This window comes from Acipenser ruthenus, chromosome 1 (assembly GCF_902713425.1).
Source record: "Acipenser ruthenus chromosome 1, fAciRut3.2 maternal haplotype, whole genome shotgun sequence".
Taxonomy (NCBI): Eukaryota; Metazoa; Chordata; class Actinopteri; order Acipenseriformes; family Acipenseridae; genus Acipenser; species Acipenser ruthenus.
The window spans coordinates 55,113,009-55,133,505 of NC_081189.1; the positions used below are offsets into that span (position 1 = coordinate 55,113,009).

General features: G+C 36.5%; 1 protein-coding gene across 2 annotated transcripts in view; it reads left to right on the forward strand.

Annotated features, from left to right (window-relative positions):
* The window catches only part of LOC117421484 (alpha-synuclein-like), a 71,084-nt gene extending 51,674 nt beyond the window's left edge, over window positions 1-19,410 (forward strand). For both annotated transcript variants that reach the window (XM_034035953.3, XM_034035954.3), the window contains exons 5-6: window positions 17,996-18,088; window positions 18,870-19,410. In XM_034035953.3, the coding sequence (XP_033891844.2) occupies window positions 17,996-18,088; window positions 18,870-18,902 (126 nt within the window). In that variant the 3' untranslated portion in view covers window positions 18,903-19,410. The remainder of the gene's footprint in view (window positions 1-17,995; window positions 18,089-18,869) is intronic.
* The last annotated feature ends 1,087 nt before the right edge of the window (window positions 19,411-20,497 follow it).

A 20,497-nucleotide genomic window follows, 5' to 3' on the forward strand; every position in this document is an offset into this window, starting at 1 on the left:
CCGTGTTTATTACATTAACCTCTAGTTCAATCTCAGATTAACAGCATTATATCCAAAACAGTGCTGAACTGCCTCTAAAGCTTGTCAAGGAGATGACAACCTTAATTATTTGACATTTTAAAACAGCAAGAGTAATTTCAGGTGTTGAAGTAGAAAATGAATTATCAAAGATTTGATCAAATATCATACTAATTAGTGGCAATACCCATGCCAATTAACCAGTGTTCGCACTAGGCCGTGCCATTGCGCTAATGCCCCTCTGAAATAAAAAAATACCCCGCTGAATTTCTCTTAACGCGCCCGTGTGTCCCCCTTCCCAGAACACACGCAATACCAATACACAGTAAATTAAAGCATTTTGTTTTAACATGACATGTCTGACGACAGGCTAATCTTTTTTACTTGTTTGTTTACACTTGCGTTTTCATAATTAAACTCCCGTGCTTTTATTCTCCAGTCCAGTAGATGCGCTCGCACCCGCCCTGGTTACAGTCAGTTTCACAGTAAAGCCTGGACGACAACATCAGGCTTGTTAACAACATGGCCCGGTGCAAATATAACCTTGTATCCCTGTTACACCCGACCATTACTTCTGGAAGAATAAGTAACCAGCTTCGGCAGTGACTGTTGAAATGTAGGCTATTATATTTGTGCTTAAAAATACTGTGAAATTCATCCTCTGTAAACTTATCTATTTATTAGACAAGTTTTGGAGATATGGAGTGACCTAGCAAATGAATGGGAGAAATTTGTACTTCTGCGTACAACAGTACAGTTTATAGACAAAGTGCAGTATATTTGTGAAACGAAAACCGCACCATTGATTTAAAAAAAAAAAAAAAAAAACATGGGAAATGTGTCTTTTCTATGACAAAAAATGCTAAAATTCAGGGCCAAAATAATCCAGTATGTGTTAAGCACCAACTGTCTCTTGCCCATTTTGCCAGTAGGCCTATAATGGCATGATAAAATAAATATATATACAGTGTATGTGATTTTATACAGCACTGTATATATGCCTACAATACATCTTGCATTGAGAAAACACCACTGGAATCGGAATAAAGGAAATTATTATGTAATACAGTTCACGTGCAGCATGGTTTTGGTACTTAGCATTTTCAAAACCATATCATTATGTGCAGTATTAAAATATGTTAAAATAGCAAATCCACAAAACCAACGAAATACATATTGTATATTTGACATTTTATTTTTAGTGTTCTGTGTAACACGGGCCATTGTTTAACCTTGAAAAAAATTAAATACAGTACCTGAAGCAGATTTACGTGTTTATCATATCAACAACACCAACAGTGTTGTAAAAATAAAGCTAAAATTGTTTTGAAAACTGTCAAAAATATATACTTGGGGCTATTTTTCAAAAAAAATAAAATGCAATTTTTGATATGGAAATTGTCAAAATAAAGGGGAAGCTGGAAGGTAAGAATTTACCAGTCAGAACAATGGCATTTAAATACTACTACCATTAAACTGTGTCTGTTGGTAATGTGGTTTCTTCTGATGCAGCGGTTTTCAAACTGGTATGCAAGAAATTCTGAATTGGCGGACAACGCATTTTATTTAGTACCACTTGCCAATCTATTGCAAACTTTTGTCATGTAATCAACGTTTAATCGCTAACACCAGACTGACGAGCTGTGACAGAGCGTTCAGTGCACACATGACTAATTTACATATTAAATATGTACGTTTTAAATAAGCCCTGTTTAAATGTCATATAAACAGTTGGGCGGTTACTGCAGTCTGTCTTTGGGATAAAAAAAAAAAAATACATTTTTAAAAAACTAAAAGCCTAGACTTTAACTAATTTTATTTCCTGTGTGCATTTGTGTCTGCAAATCTATTTATTTTTTTCAACGACCCGATTAAAGTTTATTGTAAGTACTATTGGTTCATTTAAAAATACAGAATGTATGGCCAATCAGAAACCGAAGTATTGCCATGTGGTCTAATTTTACAAGCCGTTACGTCTGGTGTGAGAAAGAGTTTTCAGCTTTCAATCCAGTGAAAAAATATGGATTGTTGGCTCAATACTAGTACATTAGAAGCAAAGGTCGATCAAGACGAAATACGGTCAGAGATTAAAAACGCCAAAAATGTCTTGAGACTGAAGCGCTCTCCAATTTCCCTGCCATCATCAGTGATTTGTGTGGTAACAAGCAGGGACATCCATCACACTGATACTAGGTAAGTGTTTTGTTATTGTTTTTTAATTAGCATCAGTACTGTACATTTTAGTCACCAAGAATTAAAAAATGCCAATATGTTTTCGTAATGCGGTCAGCTGTAGAGATGCGTGGATAGTGAACTTTTCTTTGCCTTCTTTATTGTAATTTTATTATCAATAAAAATACATGATTGCCATTTGCTATCACGGAATAGACCTATGTCATTTCAGAGTGTTGAGGCTAGCATGGGGGCTTTGTTGATTTTAATTAATTAGTAATTACAATAAAATTAGGTTGATGTTTGAGGGACTTTTTATCCAAAACTAAATATAATATATATTTTTCTGTTATAATACTGTAACTTTTATAATTGTATCCACCACCCACTCCAAGGCTTGTGCGTTTTGTTGTATCATGTTATTGTACAGACCATTTTTTTTTGTTTTCATTTTATTATGACTCTCTCAGACTCTCAGATGGAGGTACGCGGTGGACTACATTTTTTGGAAAGGGGTATGCAGCTTAAAAAGATTGAAAACCCCTGTTCTAATGTGATTTGGTATAATGAATATCCTCTACTCCGTGATACACCAGCGTCACTGTGACACATTTCCCAATATTTTCCCCCAAATTTTTTGTTTTTCAGAAACAAAAGGTCAGTAAACTCTGTTGGCATATTTAAAACAATCAAAAATAAGAAATGGTGATTGGTTCTGAATCAAACATATTGACCCCCTCACTGAAGAAAATGTCCCCCTAAAACTTTGAGAGGGGGCCACGTTGACCCTCAGTCTGTAAGTCCTGGAGCAAACACTGATTAAGTAGAAAAAACACACAATAGGACACAGATTGTGTCTATTCTTTTTTCAAGTGTTTTATCTTTTTAGTTTTACTCCTGGCACTGGACACTTGACACACTTAGAAAAGAGTGTAGTTAAGCTGTTTTTTACTCTTAGTCCTCCAAATGAAAGAACCTAGTTGCCCTATTTAGCAATGTGTGCAAGGGTAAAAGCAAATTTTACTTTTGAATGGAATTAAACCATTTTTTATTGTAAAGCTAGCAAGAAACAATTTAGTTGCAGCTATGGAACATGTGAATAATTTTAACAAGCTTTGCAAGTTTTATGATCTTAACAATTTTGTATTCCTTTAGGAAAATGTGTTGCTAAATGGTGGGCCTAAGCTGGGTAGATAATTAGTTTACAGACTAACTGAAAAACTAATACATAATGGTTAACTGCATTCCTGTGCTTGAGTAAATCACAGGTTTACATATATGAAGGCTTTAAACAGACAGCAGGACCATGTGCATGCTGTGTGGAGGTTGTTGCTTCAACCCCAGGAATTCCATGGGAATAATATGAGGTTTATTGGAGCCTGTAACAAATTACATGAAGATGACTTTGGACAGTCCTCTGAAATGGGAGCAGTTATCTAAATTAAAGATAACCTTGATTCCTCCAAGTTGCACATGTTTAGACCCTAGCATTTTCATATTTTAATGATTAGATATACATTTTTAATTTATTTTTTGTTAAAATTTAGTCGTTGCAAATTATTTTTAGGCTCAGCTCACCGCTACCCCCCCGTGCACTGACTCGGGAATGGCGAAGATGAGCACACGCTGTCCTCCGAAGCACGTGCCATCAGCAGACCTCTTTTTTTCACACTGCAGACTCACCATGCAGCCACCCAAGAGCTACAGCGTTGGAGGACAAAGCAGCTCTCAGGCAGCTTACAGGCAAGCCCGCAGGTGCCCGGCCAGACTACAGGGGTCGCTGGTGCGCGGTGAGCCGAGGACACCATGCCCCTCTCGTCTGATCACCAATGGTTGTTAATGCCTGGTAACACTCTACGCGTCCAAATACTTAAAGGTGGTTGTGGACCTCACTGTTTTTGACTAATACATTCAAAAAAATGTATATTTTAATGTGGCAGACTCACACCTCTGACAAATGGGCTATCAAAATGAGTCCTATCTACGCCACAAGATTTAAAGAGGGAAATCTCTAGACTGAAACATAATATAACACAAACAAATCCAACTGCATATAAACTCTTCCCCAAATGCAATCCCCTTTCAACAAAATGAAAATATGAGACCAATTTCAGTGTGTAGCACTTTTCTGAGCAGAAAGATTTTTTTTAAAACACATAAGAAACAACCAATCAAAATTGATGGCTGCAGGTGGTTATACAATTTAACAGGAACAAAAGAAAACATGTTTGAGTTCTTGGACGCCTGAAACACAAAGCAAAACTGGACTTGGGGTTACTCGCACCGAATTCCTCCGTTCACTTGGGTTAGATCCGACTCAGCCAACTATAAATCACCAAATAAAATAGTGTTTAAAAGAAACCATATCAAGAGAGCCTTTTTTAATTCAGTTTGGGTAATTTGGGGACTATGACATATTTATTATACCTTTTAACTCTTGACAACATACTATGCCGCACTTTGTCAGTAAACTGACGTTGAAAGAATCTGGAAAACAATGCGGGTTACTTTGCAATGTTATCGCCATTAAAGACATTAACCCTTTGTGGTCCTATGTCGGACCAGGTCCGACATTACAATATTCCCTTTCCAGTCCGATGTCAGACCCTGTCCGACATCATCAAAAAGACGTAAAACACAGGGCCGGATCTGAGCAATACACATAGCCCCGGCACCACAGAGATAACAGGGCCATAAACAAACAAGCTAGCTGCTTCCGCATCCAGCGCTCCAAGAACATTTGCAAAGCTTTTTGAGATGTTATAGTAATAAAATAATGACTTGGATCCCATTATTGAGCAGTCTGGTGATAGAACGAGTGATCAGGACATGATTTATCAGTATGCACGATTATGAAGAGGTATGTGAAAAATACAGCAAACAAGGGGTGGGGCGGGGCTGGAGATGCAGTACTGAGTGTCCTGTTGATATGCAGTGCCTTTTAAACCTGTTTTACTGTGAAAAAAATTACTTTTAAACAGTGCATCTAAAATAAACTGCGTGTGTGAAAATAAATTCGACCTGACGCGCTGAATAAATGAACCGCTAAGGGTTAAGGCATGCACAAGTTAATTTACGGATTCACCCTCCATCTGCTTTCTTTCAAAAAACTGTTTATATAGCCCTTCATAAGACTGTGAGCATCCATAAAGATCAGTCAAAGGCTCAATAATTTTCTCCGGATTGTCCTATTCATCACAGGCCCGATACTTAATCTCAGCTCAGGCTTCACAGACAAGCAGTGCCTGTTCTGTGCGGGACATATGTTGAGTCTGAATAGAAGCTTGAGCCTCCTCTGCCCAGTCCTCCACTGACAACCCATAAAAAAGTCAGTAAGAAACAGTGACTAGATGACGTTCATGTCCTGAAAGGAGGGAAATAATGTTTACACCAACACTCGAATTAAATTAAAACAAGCCACCAGTACAACAAAAATATACAAATTTAAAATTAATAAAACCTTTTTAAATAAAACATACATGTTACTCCAGTGGAGTCCAGAGAATCTCATCCTACAACATATTGGGAACATGATATTTAAAAACAAACAGTACCGTTGACCAAAGAAAAAAGAAAAAATAAGCAATGCAGCCAGGTTACCTCGTAACTGGTAGGAACACAAATGGAGACCTGAGAGAGAACGACAATTTGGCAGAACATAACAGAAGCAGTCTCACTGCCAGTGTTCTTGTACTTTTTTAATCTGGTTTTAATCCTCCCATAAAAGGGTGCAATGTCTTGCTGTATGTACATTTAATTCAGAATATAACCGGTAAGAATTAATTCTTATGGCATTTATAAAATTTGTAAATAGTACTGGCCCGAAATGAAGTAAATGTAATCTGCTCTCTGTGAATGTAAACCAACACCGTTGCTATTTAAAACTTTTACTTGTTACTGTATATGGAAATACACAGCAATTTACCCATATATTTTCAAAGAACGAGAAGCAGGCGTGCATATTCCAAATATAATAACTGGGGAATACATATTCATCATCACCAACTCTGAAGTAAAGGAGCAAGATACATATTATACTTACTGTGTGGGTGTTTACACAAATACCAAGGGGGTGAATACATTTGAGAGCCACTGTAGGTATTAGTCAGCACAAATTAATTGAATTAACGCTGGTTTAGAATGAACTCCCGGGCCCAATACCATGCCGAACTACCATTAAGCAACTGCCTTGTAATGACCACAAAATGCATCTTGTACTCATGTACCTTGGATAAATGTGAACACATTAGGATAAGTCTATTTCCAATATCTCTCGTGAACTTCCCCAAAATGATTGTCAAACCTCAAACTGAATGATAAGCAGCAAGGTAATCTCTATAAATTCTTAATTGCTGGCAGACTAATCATTTTGAAGGTGCAGCAGCAAGAACTATTCCAGTTAGTATCCTGATACTAGCCATACAAATTAAAATGATTAGTAAAACATACTTGTCAATTTTTTTCAAAGAAAAAGCAATTAATTTGAAATTACAATTCGTCACTGGAAGTCTGCTGTTCTGAATCGTAAAATAGAAGCTGCTGGAAGATGCTTTAGATTCAACAGGGAAACTATATTGTTTTTTCAGTAATGTTCAAACCGAAACAAAATATACTCTGAAAACTGTTTTCTATTGCATTCTGAAACTATCCCTTTCAATCTGAAGCAGAATATTCTGTGTATCCTGGGGAGGGCTGAAAGACCATATGGTATATCTTCTGCTTTATGTGGCCAACCTTTTTAGATTGTTAACAGCCTAGAACATAGAACCAATGTGAATTGACTTAAAGCTGAAGACCTTGAATTAGCTAATATAAAATGGCCTATTTTTTACTTTATCATTATACTCTGACCTATTACCTTGTGCTGCAGCAATAGCTGGATTGTGTCAATAGCTGAGTAAGAGGCATACAACTTCCTCACCTCTCATCCATATTTTACATCTTTACCTGTATCCTTGGAACCACGTTTCTGATTGTGATTAAACTTGTGCATAGGAGCTTTTGTCCCTGGTTGGTTGGGGTAATGAAAGTCTTTTCTCATAACCTTTTAACAAAATTAAAACTTAATTGACTGAGCTGTTAAAGGAAATCACACAATTTGATGACACCAGACATAGGCATGTGTTATGATCTACTTAGGGCTTGAAGTTTTCAGGTTTTATTTTTGATCACATGACGTCCCTTTAAACTCCCTTTTAAGCCGATTCTGTTTCCTAATTAAACTTAGAAAAAGATGTTAATTTCTAAACAATGTCACTTGTTTTTACCTTCATATCTTGACTGAGCCTGATTCTGTTTCACTTCATTTTTATTTCAAACAGACGTGAATTACATTAATTGCTCATTGCTGATCCTAATTGCATTTCATTCTTGCAGTCTGTTTTTGTGTTTATTTGCTTCACAGCCATATTGTTTGTGGTCAATAAAGCAAATAGGAATAATTGTTAAATATTATATATTTCTTAGCAGACACTCTAATCCAGGGCAACTTACAATTGTTACAATTTTCACATTATTTTTATATACAATTATATTATTTTTTACATACAATTACCCATTTATATAGTTGGGTTTTTACTGTAGCAATATAGGTGAAGACTAAATCCCCCTACACATGTCCTAAAATTTTGTAAGCGATTACTCACTCGCAGCCTTTAGGGCACCGACATATTTTATAATATTATTATTACTGCGGATGGTGCAGCATAGCCTGGGACACAGTACACAGCAATCAATAACAATGGATTAGTTCTGCAAATAACTGTTGAAAATAAAATTTGACAAAAATATCTCCTGTGGGTCTGCTAAATGTTGTAGCCATCAGGATTTGCTCAAATCAAACCACGATCCGAAATATAAAACTCTTCAGTTTGTTTGTTTGACTTACTGGATTCCAGACTGAACAACACAGAGAAATCCTATAGGCCTATAGGCATCAGTCATTCACCATTTGATTGACGTGATCAATCCACCATTCACGTTTTGAGAGACTAAACCCTCCCGCACATATCCTAAAATTTAATAATAAAAGAAATTGGTCACCAAATCCAATTATAGGGTACCACTTTAGGAGGAAGTTGGTTGCTACCATATTCAACTGCTTAAAATACAACAACTTGTTAAGACACTGAAGTGATACTAAAACAGTAACTAAATGTTTGTTGCCATATTCTGCTGAATGGTTATCTATGCAGCTGATGACTGCAATGAATTCAGCATGCTTCTATTTTAGATATTTTGCAAGTATTTTATATGGAATCGGTGCTGCAGTTCGCATACTTAGTGTTTGTTAGTTAGTGAAGTCCTGATCCAAGAGCATGTAACACAGACAGCTCGTATGTTAAATTTCAGTGAGTACGTTCTGTTATTACTGTTCCTCATTTATATAAGTGATTTGGACCGAGACGCACATTGCAAGATTGTTACATTTGCAGATCATACCAAAATTGATGGAGTAGTAGACTCTGAAACCGCAGCCCAGCTAATTCAAAGGGATTTGGACCTCTGTAACTGGGCAAACTTGTGGCAAATTAATTTTAATGTTAATAAATGTAAAGTATTGCATATTTTGCATAATAATCCATACCATAAGAATAAAATGAACGGGATGGAAATAAGGGACGAGGACTTTGAAAAGTATGTCTGGGTTATAGTGGAGTCATCATTAAATGTATCTCGCCAATGTGATGAGGCAATTAAAAAGTCAAATAAAATGTTAGGCTATATTGCAAAAAGCATGGAATACAAGTCTAGCGAGGTTATGCTAAGATTATTCAATGCCCTAGTTAGACCCCACCTAGAATACTGTGTGCAGTTTTGGTCACCTCACTATAAAAAATACATAATTGCACTCGAGAAGGTACAGAGAAGGCAACTAGGCTGATCCCAGGACTTAAAGACATGAGCTATGAGGCCAGGTTAAAATAATTAAATATCTTCAGCCTAGAAAAAAGAAGGGAAAGAGGAGACTTGATTGAAATCTTTAGAATCATTTCACGGAACAGGAGCAAGAACTGAGTGGAGGAAGAACCTCTGGAATTTAAAATAGGAGAGAAGTGCTTTCTGAGTTAGGAAAGAGCACAAGGTTTCCCCTTGGCAGAGGACCAGGCCAGCGTGGCTGGGCCACTAAGGTTGGGAAGTGAGCTTTACTTGCCCCCAGAGGGAAACCATTGCAGAGGTGGAGCAGCATAGTGGAGGAGGAAGGAAACGAAAAAAGCAAGACAGAGAATAAGGGCATGACTTGAGGTTTAAATAGGGAGATTGACAGATATTATTAGCGGGACAGAACGGGGGAGGAACCCTAGCTCCTGCCCCCTGAACCACACTCAGGGTTACAGAAATGGTATAAATAAAGTTAACCAAAGACACTACTTAACATTTAGTACAGAGAGAAGAACAAGGGGGCATAACTGGAAGGTTTAGAACAGAAGGTAGGAAGCATTATTTTACACTAAGAGTTATATGCATGGAATAGCCTACCAGGTGAAGTAGTAGGATCTGAAACACTGGGAACATTTAAAAGAAGACTAGATGCTGTGCTTTTAAATTAGTGCTGTGCCCCCCCCCCCCCCCCCCCCCCCCCCCCCCATTTAAGGGAGAAAGGTGTGTTAACAAGGGACAAGCTTTGATGGGCCAAATGGCATTTTCACTTTCCTAAACTTTTTTATGTTATGTTTTTATTTACCATATAAAATAAACCCCAGTAAACACAATATCATATATTTGAAATATTTCCAAACCATTCTTTATCATTACCACAATCTGAAAGTTAAGTTTAGTGAATCTACTGCAATCAAGTAAGCTGTAGTACATTTCATTTTTAATTCCCTCAATGTTTTGTTTTTTTTCAGCAATACACTTATTTACATTTTGCTGTATTTCTGTGTGTTCTGCTGTCACCGTTCTTAAAATGGTCAGTTTGATAAATAAGTTCAGTTTTCCCTGCAGCAGCTGGCCCTCCTTTAGTACAAAACTCACGCTACATGTACTGTTTTTCATTATGATGACGTCTTAAATTACCACGTCTGCTTCTTTGGCTTAAGAGATAGTATCAGCTCATCACCCAACGAGGGAAGATGCTGCGCAATTAAATCATCCCCAAAATCCCAACGGTAAACATTATACCCGAATCTACTATAGCTGGGAAGATGGACACTGGAGTTATAATGTACGACCTTTTAAAAATCTCCCCAAGTGTGTATTATAGTCAGGGATCCTAGGAATTTATTTGCTGCGGAATAACGTGGAAAAACACTTTTTTCTATGCTGTCGAAGAATTTTTTGTTTTACACTTGGGGCGGGGCAAAAAACATGCAAGGCTTTTTTTGATTGTTTGATAACCAAATCAATACACTTATCATGTATAATCATCAACACAGGTAATTTTACTGGTTGAACGAGGCGCACTGTCAGTGTCACATTCATGCTGAAACGTAGTTGCAGTTTACTTCAGTATCCAGTGCGTTTTTACTACTCAACAAGCTGTTTAAAGATGACGAAAACAATAAAAATCAACCCCAAAGATCGGTTAAATGAGTTTGGCAATAGCCATTCAGGTGACAAAGACTAACTCGAGATAAACTAATATGAATACTAATTTTTGGTTTTTATTATTACTACACAGACATATTTGTAATGTTTAAAGTACCAGTAAAATTGTATATTTGTTTATATTATTGATTGTTGGCACTCCTGGTGAGCTTGTAACGTCCTTTGAATTTGAAAGTGTACCAATACATACTTCCTGTGTTAACTGTTATTTAATAGTACTGTTTGTATCTTATAATGTGACGTGGGGATGACGACGACTCAATTTTAGCCTTTTATTTTAATTGCGGAATAACGCTGATTTTGTTATCGTTTTTTTTTTGCAGAGAACTAGGTTCCCTAGTTATAGTTGTATTACTGATTTATAAATGAGCTGCTGTAGCTTTAAGAGAGTGATGATGTGTGCCATAGTTAGGGGTCTACTTAAATCGCGGTAAATTTACGTATTTTTCGCGGGTAGGTGTGGAATAAAATTAGGATTTCGCAGACGTTTCACAGACCTGTTTAAACATTAAAAAAACCTAAGTAGACAATATTTCAGAGCACTATAAAAGCCTAAAAATAGTGGTACTTGCTTCCTTACTAAAACAGAGTGCTATAATTTGTTAAAGGCAAGCATGCAACATCCCCCAGCAGTTGCTGCCGACATTCTCTGTCTGGTGTGGACTTGCCCATACATTGAGACTGCACGTCTGCATCCACTGAATTGGTTGGAAGTGTAAGGCAAAGCTTTGCCAAGTTATACTGATGTGGAAATCGATTAGAAACAGTTCCAAAACTCCGTTACCCCCGAGGGCATCTGGCATACTTTAATAAAGGCAATATATGCAGCACTTTCGTTGTCATGTTATTTGTCCCATCCAATAATTAATTTTACTAGTACCTAGTCAAAACAAAGAAAACATGCCTATTCGGGTCTAAAATTCTAACTGCGTTTAAAAAGTAAGCAGTAGGTTGATTGAAGCGAGGTGGCTGTGCTGGATCGTACCTGTAGTACTGATTTAACTTGGCTACAACCGACAGGAATACTTTTTGTCTGCGCTGACTTTCCAGTTTGTTTTCTGAAAGCTGTTTATCTTACGTTCTGTTCAGAGGCCTCTGTAGTAACCTTTCGTTTAATGTGTGATTCTGAAGCTAAATAGCTATCATCGTATTTTCTCCAAAAACACATTACAAGATGTGCAAAACAGTTATCTCCATCTGCATGTACAGTTTATTTGAGAAATATCTTGACACAATCATCAGCTGAAATATACTTTTGTTTTTTTGCTTTGTCATCCATTTCTGGTATTTTACCTCCAATGCTGAAAACTAGATTTTAGCAACCTAAATCAAAACATTGCAGCACTGACTTTGTCCCACCCCTTACTATACAGTACAGGTCACAGACAAGCCAATACAGACGCACTGATAGGCTGATTAAAACATTGTTGTCATTTGAACAGTAAACGAGAACGTTAACAGCTTTGGAGTATTTTTTTGTAAATGTTATTTGTCTAAGGTAGGTTGTTTTTTTTGCCTAAGTGCAATGCACAAAGGACGGCGAAGGAATAAAAAAAAGCCTCTGTACAGAAGGAAGACACGTAGTTTGCGTCACTTGCGTTGTGCACTAGTTCATTTAAACAAGGTTTCTTTTTTTTTTTTCTCACCATATTTGTCCTGTATGTATTGGCCCCTAAAAGAAGTGAATTTCACGGTGACCCCTCTATTTCCAGATTTCCACAAAATCATAATTTAGGTAGACCCCTAGCCAAAGTGCTTGCAGGAATTGTGGAGTTATGGGGAAGTCCTTGTTGTAGTACAAGCGTGTATTCAGTGTGTTACTTTGGCAACTTCAAACTTGCAAGAATATTATTTCACATTCCTGTTTGTATAATAGGAAAAGGCATGATCAAGTTACTGTATCCGGGAGACTCAACAATAAACGTTACCTGGATTGGTTTTACAGACATCTGTCTGGAAGTGGTTTTCTTTCACCGACCAGTCGGCTACAGTAACATTGTTACGGTATAACTTTGTATTACTTTTAATTGTTTTTCTATACAATGTAATATATATATTCAATGGCAAAAACTTAGTTACGTTACGTAACGTTAAGTAACGTTAAGTTACGTTACGTAACGTTAAGTAACGTTAAGGTTTGTTTGCAAATGTCCAAAAGGTTAGGAAATTGCAAGTTAAGGTAGCCACGCAAACTTAACTCTGCACCCTTATGTGTATGTTTCCTGTCACACTTCACATATGACATCATAACATTATATATGACATCATCAATGACATGGTGTGACAGGCTGGCTGTAGGGGTGACGTCAGGCCAGAAAGAAACACACAGACAGGCAGTACTTGCAGAAACTGAGACGCAATGGCTGCGCTCAGTAGGTTTATTAAACAAATAAAAGATTTAAACAAAAAAACAGCACACGGCACTTGAGGCCAAAATAAATAGACAAACAAAACAGACAAACACTTAAACGAACAGTGGACGAACAGACAAACAAACACGGTAAGTCAAAACAAGTAACAGTTATTTTTTGTTTATTTTTTATTTTCTCCTTCTCCACACCCGTTCTCCACTCACCGAACACACAACCCCAAGTGAGTGAAATGTGCATCTATATATACTGTTTTGCCGGGATTCAATTACTAATTAATTATTCACTTGAATCCCAGCACGTGAACTCATTTGTGCAATCCCGTGCTCACAGATTATTACGTACTTTAAATGCATGTAAAGTGTTTGTGCAATCCTCGTGCCTAAATACAACTATATTTTAAATAACTCGTACTACACAGACCCATTTATATCCTGTGCACCAATTACAATACACCAACATTTACACACTACATACAACAAACACACAAATGCACACAGGGGCGGGGCACATTGCCACACATGGGCAATGACATCACTAAGCACATGATAAATTCTCCCCAAAGGCTGGCCATACGGAAGTCATTGTGATTGGAAACATGTTCAGTAACTGCATTCCCACAATCTTTGCTGTCAAGCTCATTATTTCACCGGTGTTCTAAATAAAACCAATTAACTCAGAATACAGTAGAGCTAATTAATTAGTTGGGACCTTCCACAAGCCATATTTCTCCAATCTCTAATATTGGAATCCACAACATTGGCTTTCTTGTATGAACTACACTGCTTCACATGGCAAAAGGAGTCACTGCATTTTCTGTAGTATTATTCATTTTATTTTTGCACTGTTACCCATTCTTCTTTCAAACTTAACAGTTCAGTAAGAATTCTTGCTAACATAATCTTATGGCTGGAAGCCAATTATGACATTGAAATGTTTAGATACAATTGCAGATTTCTGCAGTTCAATGAAGTACATAAAGCAGAAGTGGATTGTAATGCGTGGATTTTATGCTTCCAAGAAACATAAAACACTGCTTTGTGTACCACAGTATACATGGAGCAGCAATATACCATACAGTACTACAGAAGATTCCTTTTCTATTTCACTGGCGCCTTCTGAGTGAAATTTAAAGGAGAGTGTTATCTAACATGTAGGGTTTCACATATTGCATGTCCCATCCATTTTCAGGTACTCCTTTCCAAACATCAAATACTCATCACTACATACCTCAACATGAATTACACATTTCTGAATACATGGAAAGCTGTTGTTGGTTAAAGCACATTTCGACAGCAAAGATAATACAGTTACTGAACATGTTACCATTCGCAGATTGCCTGCAGTCTTTGGAAAAAGCTCGAAATAAAAATTAAAATAACTTATTACTTCCCCGGAGACCATGGCTTTTCCATTCGGTCTCAGGGTCTGGGTGCTTGGAGATTTGCTGCTGAACAAAACTAAATCCCTAGCTGCTTAAATGTAATTACCAAATCCCTCCCCCTAGCGCTATAATAGGCTGCTTCAAGTTCTATTATAAAAAGGGTAGTATTATTAACGTAATAACAACCAATAATAATAAGGAGTTGTATTAAACTGTCCAATCAGAGAGATGGATGCAGTTACTGGGTGGAACATTATTATTATTATTATTATTATTATTATTATTATTATTATTATTTATTTATAGCAGACGCCCTTATCCAGGGCGACTTACAGTCGTAAACAAATACATTTCAAGCTGATTCACGTTTGACAGAGTTTATGACAAGCGATCTAAACAGTTGGAGAGTACTTAGTGGAGTGACTGAGAGTGTAAGTTAAGCACATAATACATATCTAGATTTTAATACTTTGTTTATAATAAACTAGTCTTGTATATCTCATTAAATATTTTATACAGTCATGTCGTCAATAAAAATACAAGTTTAAATATATGCCTATTTTCTGAAACTGGACTTGTGTAGTTTTTATGAATGAGATGAGTGAGTGATGCTACTCAGGTAGGCGGGTCAGACAAACTCTTTAATCGTAGCTCTGTCTCTGTCCCCTGAAAACATAAAATGAAAGACCTTTGACATTGATTTTAGACTTTGACTGGGCAATTGTGGGTAAAACCCAGAATTAAAGATCTTTGTGATTCATTTCGGACTTTGACCGGGCAATTCACAAATTGCCCAGTTTAGGGGTTACCCCGTAACATATGTATAAAAAAAAACCTTGAAAGTAATAGTAAAGGTGCACAGCGTATAACATAAATAAAAAAATATTTAGGAGGTTTCCAGTGACTTGTTTGTGGGGCTTCTTGGTAGAATGTTCATCCGAAAAGGTTCAGAAGTGCACAGTTTGAAAATCAGCTTGTGTTTTTTCTGCGTTCTGGCCGTGTGTGTTCCGTAGCATTTCTAAATTCCTCGGACAGTAACATCAGCAATAGAATGTCCATCAGTATTAAAATGTATAGCTACAGGTGACCAAGGTGGATTTGACCTTAATGCTTCTGAGGTGTTCTACAAAGTGATCTGCTAAACATCTTTTAATCTCTCCAATATGTAGCAAGCTGCACTTTTTTCAGATGAACAGTACACATTTCCCTTGGTAGTGCAAGTAAACTGCTCATTAATGGGGTTAGAAGATTTATGAACATGAATTTCCAAGTTTTTATTTGTGTGTTTACAGGTTTAAAAACTTGGAAATTCATGGTCCTAAAAACAAACAACTCACTGGACTTTTTGGCATTTTAGTTGATGAAGGAAAGTCTTGTTTGACAAAGTTGTAGTGAGCAGATTCATTGGGTTAAATTCACAAATAACTCACATGAGTGAGATATGGTTAACAACTGGTATGATTGCAATTCAGTACAGAACTATTGCATAAATGCCTTTGAAGATAATTTGATTAGCCCCTGGTGAGTGCTCCAGTTCAAAAAGGAAATTCTATTTGTAGTGGATTAAAATTTCTCACTGATGTAACTTGCAGTATGAAGCATACAAAACATATTAAGGATATTGTAACAGGGCCATATGTTATTTTTACTTGTAAATAAAGAAAATCTGTTTGAAGTTTTCACCAGTAAAATGTCCTATAGGCCAGATTAAATATTCTTCTGGGTGTGAAGTCAGTGGTGTGTACAGGGTTGGCTGATTATTGCCATCCCTCTGGAATAACGATGACACTACCAGCAGGTTACGCAAACAAGACTGCCCAAGCTATCTGTTTTTTCTTTTTTCTTCCAGTCATGTGACATGTGTCCACAACTGACATCTAAACACAATGGGGTAAAATTTAAGATGATAAACTAAAAATCTCACAAACTACTGTAAAATTCTAAGGGTTTTGCCCAGTGGTGACAGAGAATAAACAACACATCACACAAAGATGCAAAGTTAACTTTATTATTAGTCTTTATTGTTTATTTCTAATATAACAAAATAGTATATTAAGCCATAAGCATACATAACGAAAATATATTACTCCTTCCAGGTGGCATGGAGGAGATTGCTTCTTTCTGCTGCATGTCTGGAGTCTGAACGGTGAATTGTTACCATACTCAAGAGCCTTATATACTCATGTTCTTACCCACAGAGGGTGGGGAGGGAAACTAACTAAAAATAGTTACTTCACCTATGGTTGCAGGCTATGGCGAGTTAACTAAAATAGCAGTCTCCTTATGGCTACATGCTGTGGTGAGTTAATCAAATTAACTCCTAGTTACCTTTCAAACTATGCTTTTACAACAATCACACAAGTACAAACAGGACATGCAAAAGTCACACTTTAGCAAGAAAATATATCACAACAGATTAAAAGCATTTTACTCCCAGCATAAATGCAACCCCATAACTGCATCATGCCCATAAATATTGATAATGTAACAGTACACTTCCAGTTAAAGTGACACAAAGTATTTACTCCTAGCTTGCATAGTTTTTTTATTCTTATCCTCTGTAAAAGGGGATCCGCTGACAGAAGACAGACCACAGGGTATTTCTGCTGAGCTTCGCCCAATAGCTACCTAAGAGCACACACAGCCCTTTCCTGCAGCTGACTCGAATGCACTAGAGAGTTAGCACCAGTTCGTCCCCTCTCACACCATCTAATTCAATCAATGACCTGGGTTTAGTTACATGTCCATTTATACATATGTATTTTGATATCATGATTTACTGGATTATTTTTTTGATTCTCTCTCATGTTACTTTAACTTGCGGTCTGGGCATGAACAAGACATGCTTCACATGTCTGTTCTCTCGCTAAAGGTATCGTTAAAGGTAATGCAGCATCATAGACACAGGAGAACAGGAAGTAGGACTACTGACCTGTTTAAGGTACCACATGAAATGTTATTTGTTGCAGCAGATAAAGTCTAAGCTTAAAATACAGGTACATTCATTTTACATAAATGAGACATGGATTCAGTACCATAGCAATGGTAATGTAACCCAATTTTACATTATGGCTAAATGCATTGTGAATGGAAGAGATGTAGTAAGTTGTTACCATAATAAATGTCTGTGGGAAATCCAGATGAATTCCTTTATATGTTTTTATTTAATGGATTTGTTTAATCCAACTCAGTTTAGTAACACCACAGTGTATAGCAACACCACTTGGACACAATGACTATAACTGTGCTGCTAGGACAAAAAATGAAAACACATCCTTGATATCCCTCTGTATGGCTTCTCCATTTGATTTAAAAAAAACATTGTATTTTTTGCAAAATTGACAATACATACTTCTGGTACAACACTGGTATATGATAATTTCTACGGTCTCATTTTGTCTATCCAAAACATCTTTCATCTATTGTACAATGAAAGTGTGTACCAGATGTCTTGAAAAATGCAAGATGGAAATAATTGAGTGATTTGGTGTTTTTATGACAGGGTGAAGATATTCTCTCCCAGGAAGGGTTGATGGAGAACACAGGAGACATTCCAATGGATCCTGACAATGATGTTTATGAGATGCCACCACAGGTACATTTAAAAATAACAATTTAAGTCTAAGTATTGCTGCAATACATATAAGAACTGCTTACGTCTTAACTGTATAACAAGTGCATGGGCTTGGGTACACAGTTTTCGAAAATGCAGTTTTGTTCTTTGGTTTCATATATTAGCCCATGCACCTATTGGGATATAAATGCCTTTATGACTGAAGATAAGTGGAAATGCAAGAACTGGAGGCTAAAATATTTATGACTGTAGTACTTGGTAAGTTGTGATAATGAAATTGCTAGAAACTATACTGAAGCCTTGTAGGAGGATTTCTAGTCCTGCATACAAGCACATACGCTATCTTGTGTAAAGGTTTACTCACCGTACATACAACTGTAGCTAAAACAATACAAATCCTACCTGTGTGTAGCTCAACATTGTATAATTTGTATAATTATTTAACCAGAATTGTATCATCACAATTTGTATGCACTGTACAATTAATTTATGTTGTAATCTAATTTGCTGCTGTTACCTGAACCACGCTTACCTCAAAGACGTTATCCTTGTAAGCTAAATTTTGAAAGACTCTACTGTACCAATTTTCAAGTAACCCAGTCATACATGTACGAGTTTTAAAGGTAGTTTTCCTCCATCCAAAGGTTATGCAGACACTATATGCACCACCTATGGAATTCCACTTCCTATGTTGCTGTTATTATATCCTGCAAATTTTACATTTATCATATTATGAGGAACACTAAGAATTTAGTAATCAAAGAATTTACAACTAAAGTATTTTATTATTTTGTTTTTGTAGGGGGACTACCATGGTTTTCAGTCAGATGCGTGAGAATTGAAAAACTGAAAAATAATCAACAAGACTGTCCAAGTCCTCTACCAAGTTGCGCCCAAATTGTGATTTCTTTTCAAGTTTGTAAAACAGTGAATTTTGAAGTCTTCCATCAGCAGTAACTGGAGTGTATGCACTTTTGACCTGCCACCATTTTTGTGATTCCCTCCCACTGGAATGAGTGTCTGGTCAGAGGTACATTATGTGTTCTGTGGGCATCTGTGGCTTTAAAGGTTAACAAAAAAAATATATATTAATTACAAAAAACACCTAAGTGTCTGCTGCTTTGTTAACATAAAACTGAATTATATATTTTTGTCTGTGAATTGTCACTGTGTAAACTGGTGTTATGCAATGCTGATTTTCTATGTTTTCTATGTTTAAACTGAAATGTGTGAATTCACCATTGTGCATGAGGCTGTGCACATATTACTATTGACTGTGAATGTTTACTATGTCTGTGTTGCATTTTTTGACTTGTGTTTGTAAATAAAGTGTTTCAAACAAAAAAACAAAAATGACATTTATCACTGAACAATTTTTACCAAAACATTGAAATAGTCCATTTCTAACAACAGAAGACTATTACAAAGCTTTTGCACAATTTTTTTGTAAAACAAAAAAACAAACTGCTAATGTTACAGAACTAACGGTGGTAAATACTTTGTGAATATGAATGTGGTAAATGTTATCACTCCACCAATATAACACAATCTTTGAAATCTACACAAAATATCAACAAGCCTAAAATGTAATTAAGACACCTCCATGATATTTGAATCAGGCAATTTCAACTAGACACAACTGCAGCAGTGTTAAGAGTGGATGGCACAGCTACACAGATATTCACTTCTAAAGAAAGGTTGCATTCCTAAAACATGACACAATGGTAGAAATATAGCACCTTGAGCAAATTGGCTTGTTAAACCCAGGATTCATGCAATGTTATGTGATTCTTACAACCTTCCAATATCACAGACAATTTTCAAAGTTGTCTAGCTGCACAGGAACTGAAGGCATCTTTGGTTCTTAGGGTTGAACAGCTATACCAAGTGCCCCAGGGCCCAGACCCCAAATCTATGCCTTCAGATAAAATAACAGGACTCAAATTTGCATATGGTACTAACTGCAGATATTTAAATTGCAAACTATTTTGAAGAATATACTGTATATACTATTCAGCATCCATACTTTTTTACATTTTAAGCTTATAGGATTGTACTGTTTATTTAGTGGTAGTAATGAGAAAACAGAAGCAGATAAGTTTGGTTGAAGCCAGATGTCAGAGGGGAAAAATCAGTAAAAGCACCGAACTGTGTTTCTGACGGTGGTGGAGTTTTAAGCACCGAAAATACGTTGGCGGCATTGAATGTTAGTACTGCATTATCTGAATGTTGCTGCTTCCAGGATCTTCCAGGATTGAGCATGGTAAGTACACATTTATATAAGTTTCATTTGTATTTTAATTGTATCAGTGTCGCTGTGTTCATACTGCTAAACCTCAATGTGAACAACTGCTGGACTCAGTCCTTTTGCACATAGGAAATGAACTATACAAGGTAACCTGACTAGGAAGTAAACATTTTGCGGTTTAG